The sequence below is a fragment of the Amaranthus tricolor genome, chromosome 6, assembly GCF_026212465.1.
Source record: "Amaranthus tricolor cultivar Red isolate AtriRed21 chromosome 6, ASM2621246v1, whole genome shotgun sequence".
NCBI classification, from domain to species: Eukaryota; Viridiplantae; Streptophyta; class Magnoliopsida; order Caryophyllales; family Amaranthaceae; genus Amaranthus; species Amaranthus tricolor.
Genome location: NC_080052.1, coordinates 20,505,170 through 20,513,352, shown reverse-complemented (window position 1 = coordinate 20,513,352; position 8,183 = coordinate 20,505,170). Strand labels below are relative to the sequence as shown.

The window sequence follows — 8,183 nt, the reverse complement described above, 5'->3', positions numbered from 1 at the left end:
ACTCTCTCTGTTTTCATATGTTTTTCCCATTCACTTTTTATTGTGAGCTTTTAAAAATTCTAAATAGTTGATATTTAGAAAGTATATATATTGAGAAGAATCTAACAAGATCCCACATGAATATGTTTTTTTCTTATAGATCGATGGAAAATCATAGTCAAAGTTTGATACTAAAATTCATAAATTCTATTTAAGAGGAACATATGAAAACATGGAGATTGATGTATCGTAATGACTGCATCATTGTATATATATTAAATTTATTCTCAAAGATAATAAATTAGGTAGCATTGAAAAAAAATTAAAATAAATTTAAAATAAGAACCTTTGCAAATATTATTAGATATAATCTTTTATTACACACTTGAGCATTTTGAGAAAAAAAAAAAAAAACTTTATAAATCATAACTCTAATTCAGAATAAATTCCCCTAGGTATAAGGTCTGATCAATCCATTTCAAAGTAATTAGTATTTTTATTAGTGAAAAAAATCGAATTTGAAGAATGCACCCCAATAGTAAATATTTTTAGTTCAAAAAAGTCATTATTCTTACTATGACAATGATACTTAACTCTAACATGGTCGAACACTAAAATAGGGTGCACTAATTGTAAATTTAAGAAGTGTATGTGATTTATTGTGAAAGGTGAGAAGTGTAGATTCATAAATTGAATATTAAAGAAGGTTGACGTACAATAAAAATAGTGTGAGTCAAGTTTATTTTAGACTTATATATCACTAACAACCAATTATACTACTACGCGGAACACACAAAATAATAATTAATTTAATTTAGTTTTATTGGAAAAACTTAATTTTAATATTAAATATATCTATTATTGTTATTATAATTTTTTTTAATTAATTTTTTTGAAAATTTCTGGATATTTCATAATATACTCCCCCTTAATGGAAAAATTTGTCCTTAAAATTAAAGTTAAACTCATAAATACTAATACTAAAAAAAACTAAAATATAGTTAGTTGGTTTGATAGTAAAAATTCCAAAAAGTAAAACTATTTCTATCGAGTTGATCCATGTACAATTAGTGTGTTAATGTAACTTACAATATAAAATGATCAACTATAGAATTGAACTAATATATGAACATGTCTCATCATAAAACGGTCTCAAATAAGACAAATTATTAATTTAATGATAAAATTAATAATTTTTTCCCACCTAATAAATTTCCACTCAAATTTGTCATTGTGAGTTATGTCCAAAGTTCTATTTAAACACTTGATTCCTTGTTAATTTGTATTCATTCCACACATACCACAAAAGCTAGCTTGATCACTCACACTAACTACCTCTTCCACCGACTATCTCTCAATTCCTCTTTCTCTTTCTCTCTCTTCAAAAACACATTTGAAAGGTAAAAACAATTACATATTACTAATAATAATAATCAATATTATTATTAGGAGAATAATTAGGCAATTAATCATCCTATATTATGTATAACAACAACATGAACAACAAGAACATGATTGAAGTTCAAAGACAAGAATCCTTAAAAAGAAGATGGCATGATAGTTTCTACACAAGACTTTTAACTTCCCCTCATCAACACTTTCCTAACCCTACTACCCCTTCATCATCATCATCATCCTCATTAATCATAAGAAAGCCTCCTCATCATCAGTTCCTACAACCTGGGAGATTGGACGGTGGAGATCTATTCCTTAATGTAGTTCCCTCGATCACGGTGGTGCTGGAGGGCCGTTCGATCTGTCACCGGATTAACCTTCAACATCATGCTAATTATCAAAGCTTAGCTATGGCTCTTAGACAGATGTTTATGGAAATGGTGAATATTCAACAAAATGATAATGATGATCATGAAAATAATAATAAAAATAATGATAATAAAGTAATTGATTTATCAAATGCTATTCCTGGGTATATTGTTGCTTATGAAGATTTGGAGAATGATCTTCTTCTTGCTGGTGATCTTCAATGGAAGTATGTCTTCTTTACTCCACTATCTTTTTTTAGATAACTTATTGGATACTTTTTCTTATCTGGGCATAAAAATGGAATTCTTCCTGAAACCATCTAATGTTACTATTTGACAAATTAACTTATTAAAATAAATTATTGTTATAAATAAACTATTTTTAAAGTATAGCGTATTTTGCCAAACCATCTCTTTTTATCTTTGACAAGAGTTTTTGGTGTTTTGTAGTTCATGTTTTTAATTTTTGTGTGCTTTCTTGTTTTTTGAGTAAAGTTAGAAATGTGGAGAAAAAAAGTTGTGGTAATATGTGAAATATATATATTATATGTGTTTAGTAATTTTTTTCAAAATTATGGAGTATGCGCTAACCTTTTACTTCAATTAGCAATTACTTGTTTTTAAGGTCTAGTGTGAGTTAACTTTCTTTTAATTTTGTGGGTGACAATAGCAATGCAAAGGCAGTTTTATGCATATATAAGGTGTTTGATTGTATAGAATTTAAAAAATTAGAAATCTTAAGAATAATAATTTTCAAAATTTAATTTTAGTTTGATTGCTTGTTTTAGGATTTAAATTATAAATATATACTTACTCCATAATAATTAAATATTAGGGATTGAACTTTTTATTCTTGCTCCATTTTCTTCAATTGTATAGTTTCTCTATTCATGAAGATATACTTTTTTAGAGACCTTAGCTTGTCATTAAAGGACGGAGAAATTTTTGTAAATTTCCTTACACGTAAATAAATTTGTTGCAACCTACTTAATATTTTTGTTTGAAATTGGAATTTGTAAAATCAACTTAGCAAAATAGTGGAATTTCTTTCACTTTATTACATACTTATACTATCAACATTCACTTTAGATGTATTATATGCAAACTTTATGAATTTTGAAATTTTTATAAACTAAAATGATTATTATAATAGGGCTATTACACAATTAATAATAATAATAATAATAATAATAATAATAATAATAATAATAATAACAATAATAATAATAATAATAATAATAATAATAATAATTATTATTGTTATTATTATTATTATTATTACTATTATTATTATTATTATTATTATTATTATTATTATTATTATATTATTAATAATAATAATTGATTATTTTAAGTTATTATTTTGGAAAATAGTGCACAGTACATACATTAAAATGTGTATATCAAAGGTCGTGTTTTTTGCTTGCATCAATGGTAGACCTATTGGAAATTTAAGATAAGTTTCATTTAGCGTCATTATTTAATATTATAAAATATATCAACTATTTATTAGTAAATAAAAACAATTTTTTTACTCTTGCATTCTAAGTATTAGATCAGAATTAAAACTAAAAAAATTAAAATAAAAGGAAAAATATTTCATTATTGAAATTAATAATTAAAATAGTTTTTTTTTAAAATTTTGTTAATAAATTAGGATTGGACCAATCCATATTAAGCCGTCTCAAGATCAGACGGTCTTAATAAAGAATTTGTCATAATCCCTCAATTGGTACAAATACAATAATATTAAATCTAAAAATCATTTTATATCGTTTTTACCAATATAAAAACAATTTTGTAATAATCCTCAAAAAATATATTATGTTTTTGTAAAATACAAAAGATGGTATATTATGAAGAAAAGATTATTGGAGACAAAAACTGGTGGATAGCACCCTTTATAATAAGTGTCCCGGGTCATTGATTTTCTGGAGAATACGTATGTAAATGTAATGTACAAATAATAGACATTAATTTTATTTATTTATTTCATTGTATTAATAATATGTTTTTTTGGCAGTGCACCAACATATATATTAACTAGTCTGTAGAAATGTCAATATTTTGGTCCCGAAATTTGTCCTCTGATTTATAGGAGTATCAATTAACAAGGTCCATACTTTGAATCACCCCTTGGTAGTGTATCCACAAATGTATCGCCATATAATTTTAAATTATGAAACATCGCCATAATCATCATTAATTACAATTTAATATCACGCTTGAAAATAGAGTTAAATAAGAAAAGGAAATAAATAATCCAAAGATAACTATTAAAATTAAAATGTTTTTTTTGTCTATTTCCTAATACAATGCATTAAAATAGATATTTAACTAAATTACGCTTTCTCATCCCTCAAAACGTAAATCTGCCCCTTCTGCACTATGAGTTTCAAGTAGTTATTGTGCACGTTATATATGTTCTTTTATTTTTTTATTTTTATTTTTTTTATTTTTATTTTTAAAAGTGGAATAAAAAATATTTAATAAAGAAATATAAGACCTTAATTTTCCATCCAACTTCCCCCCAACACCCAAATTATATTTACTACCGTAGGACACTCAAATTAAACACCCATTTTAATTTCTGAACAACAATGTAGAATTATTAAGACCATTTATCTCTATTTAAATAGTAGTTTTTAGTGTTGTTTTATAATTCGTTTAAATTTTTGAATGATGAAGCCTAAATAGTCTTATGTGCAATATTATTGTAATATAATTAAAAGTAGTTCAAGCTAAGTGATAGTTATAATTTCCTGATGAATATATACAAAATCATTATTTCTCAGATTATTATTATTATTATTATTATTATTATTATTATTATTATTATTATTATTATTATTATTATTATTATTATTTAAATTATAAATTAATTACATGACTTTTTTAAAGCAATAATTAAATACTTTCTTTTTATTATTATTTATATGTATGATTCAATTAAATAAATCAATAACTAGGTTAGATATATAGAATTGCTTTAATAGATTACATAAATACTTTATCTAATTTAACTCTAATTTTAGATTAGGTAAATATTGTGATGTAATCAATTATGATCCACTAAAATACTTTTATTTGTCATAGCTCCTCTAAAGATGACATTTATCATTTATTATGTAGGATATTAACTATAATGTCTATATAAACCCTATTCCTTTACGAATATTGTTGAACAATATAGATGATAAGAATTAATTAGCGCAAGAAAGATTATATAACAAATATTTATTATATCAATTAATATATGATTTGTTAATAAATATTAATTTTGAATATATTTTAAGTGTTTCTTTATAACGTAACTTTTAATATTGCAATTTGCTACATGTGCTTAGCGTGTAGAGTTATCAACTTATCACATATGATTATTATGACCTTTTAAGTAAGATTAAATCTGTTCTCCCACAAAATTCATGATTTTAGGTTATAGTAACACATTTAAATCGATTCTTATTAGAGATGTTCAAAATCGGATATCATATCGATTTAAATTAGGAAATTTGAACACCTGATTTTCGGGTACTGAAAATCATTATCCGGTTTTTGATCCGAAAAAAATCATATATCCGATCGATTTAATCAGGATTGGGTACCATATATCCGTTTTTTTTATCTTTTAAAAAAAATAAAATTTTCAAAAAAAAAAATTATATTGAAAATAACATTGAATTTTAAAAAGTCTAAATTGATTAGCAATTGATTAGTTGTGCAAATGAGTTTAGTTATATATATATATATATATATATATATATATATATATATATATATATATATATATATATATATATATATATGTATATATATATATATATATATATATATGTATATATATATATATATATATATATGTATATATATATATATATATATGTATATATATATATATATATGTATATATATATATATATGTATATATATATATATATATATATATATATATATATATATATATATATATATATATATATGTATATATATATATGTATATATATATATATATATGTGTATATATATATATATATATATATATATATATATATATATATATATATATATATATATATATATATATATATATATATATATATATATATATATATATATATATATATATATATATATATATATATATCAATTAAGATACAAGGATAATTATTATTTTGATCATAATTAACGCCTTCACTTAAATTTGATAACTCTTGTTAAATAAAGAACCAAATCATCTATTGAAGATGGAGTGCGTGAACACTTAATTAGGCAAGAATTGGCTTGAATTGATGTGGGGTTGAAAGGGTAGTCAAAGACTTACATGAGCCATAAAGATCATGAAAAAAAGTGCGAAAAATACACAAGCAATGTTTGCTCGAATAAGAGATTGTTTTGCTCGTTCAAACATCATGTGCAGCAAGCTCACAAAAGGTAGCGGAACACTTAATTGTTCGAATGAGTATGGGGTACGCTAATTTGAGCAAATTGTGTCAAGGCCGAGTTTTATTGTTCCCATATGTGAATGCTTTGTGGACTCCTAGATTAGACTCTTTCGACTCCTGTGGCCTATAAAGTGGGATTTGAAGTTTAGAGGAATAGGATTTGAAGTGTTCGCAAACTGATTTTAAGGGTTGTTAAAACATTCGATAGAAAAGTGTGATAGTATTGCGAGGAAACTTCCATTTGAGTGAAAGAGAACTTGAAGTAATTATGGAATTATCATTGGATGATAAAAGATCTTATATTTTATATGGAAGAAACCTCAAGCTACTCATACAAAATTGATAATTTCTTATGTAGTCGGTCTTCTGAGAGACCATCTTAACTTTAATCTCCAATTACTATATCTTTAATGTTTACTTACATTATCTTTAATGCCTACTTATATTATACTTAATGCCCATCGAAAAAGTATTAAATATGCCTACTCTCAATATTCTTAATACCAACCAAGAAATTTAGCCTACTAGCCAATTTACCATATTCTTAATCACTACTTATAACATTTTTACTGCCTACTTACAATATACATAATGTGCACCGAATAAATACTTAAGTACTTACAATACTCTAAATACCTACTGAAAAATTTACTCTATATTTTACTTTTTGGGCTAGCCCAATTAAAAATGTTCTCTTAAAGAGACCATGTCTTACAAGAATATGTGTTTCTTATGGTAACTCTAATTCACAATTGTATCGAAAAACTAAAAGGTTAACGTATGTAAGGAATTTTTCCAAAATTGTGTCGTGTTTTTTTCTTTGCATTGCTTATGTCTGTGTTTGTTGGTTGTGTTTTTCTCTCAAATTCACAATAATTTTTTATTTGATCCAAAATTTAATTGAACTTGATGAATCGATTAATCGAAGATTATCCAATCAATTTTATAACTATAAATGGCAAGTTTATATAGCTAGCTTAAAAAACGAATAAAACAATCAAAGTTATAAATACTACAACACACCAATTATACTAACAATCAATTAACAAACTATCAACTAACAAACCAAGTGCAAGTATCAAAATTAAAAGAGATATATCTATCACCTTTACATCCAACCAATTATCACCTCATTTGAGATAAGAATGTCAAGAAATCAATTCAACAAAAATCTTAAGTTGATGGTTGAGGAGTTAGAATATATTATATACTCTAACACGTCTCCTCACATAAACTCAACATATGCCTGATTTGAACATGTGATATTCCGTTACGCATGCTTCTAATACTATATTAAAAAATCAACTCAATTAAAAATTTAAACTGATGGCTGAAGCTTCAGGTTATATTATATATACTCTAACGAAGAATAAAGAAATAACCTTGGTAGCATGATGTGGTACAGGGATTTCGTACGAGTAGCAAAAAGAATAAGAATACTGCCGGTGAAGTCCAGTTCAAGGAAGCAAACCATCACAAAACACTAGTCAAACTATTTCCCCAATTTTCAGGGCATCCAACTGCACAAAAGTGCAAACTTGTCATCTCATCTATGCAAATTGTTACTATTCATCTTATTGTATAATAGTGTCTTGAGAACATAGTCTTATTTCAGTTAGAACATGTATTATTTTTCTAAGATAAGATTCTGATTTCGATTCTAATGTCTTTCATTCACTCGGCCTACCTTGTATTAAAAAAAATGTTCTTATTTGCAAATGCTAGATATTCTTATGAATTATCTTTTATTATCTATCTCTTGTTGTTTTTGAGACATTTATATTTTTATGATCATGTGAATTAATTATTTAAATTTACACCATATAACCCGATATAACCCAATATAATGAAAAGGTGAAAGGATGAAGATCATATATCAATTATTTTGTTCTTATTTGGTTTAATAATAATAAAGATTCAAGACTTTTGAAAGTCAATAAAGTGTAGGACCAATATTAATGTAAATAAATAAATTAGGGCTGACAGCCAGATATGAGTC

General features: G+C 24.6%; 1 protein-coding gene across 1 annotated transcript; it reads left to right on the top strand.

Moving 5' to 3' along the window:
* The first annotated feature begins 1,267 nt into the window (after positions 1-1,267).
* On the top strand, positions 1,268-7,909 carry LOC130814680 (auxin-responsive protein IAA33). The gene is made up of 2 exons (XM_057680823.1): positions 1,268-1,969; positions 7,590-7,909. Exons 1-2 carry the CDS (start codon positions 1,461-1,463, stop codon positions 7,669-7,671), a joined length of 591 nt encoding a protein of 196 aa, XP_057536806.1. The 5' UTR covers positions 1,268-1,460; the 3' UTR covers positions 7,672-7,909.
* The last annotated feature ends 274 nt before the right edge of the window (positions 7,910-8,183 follow it).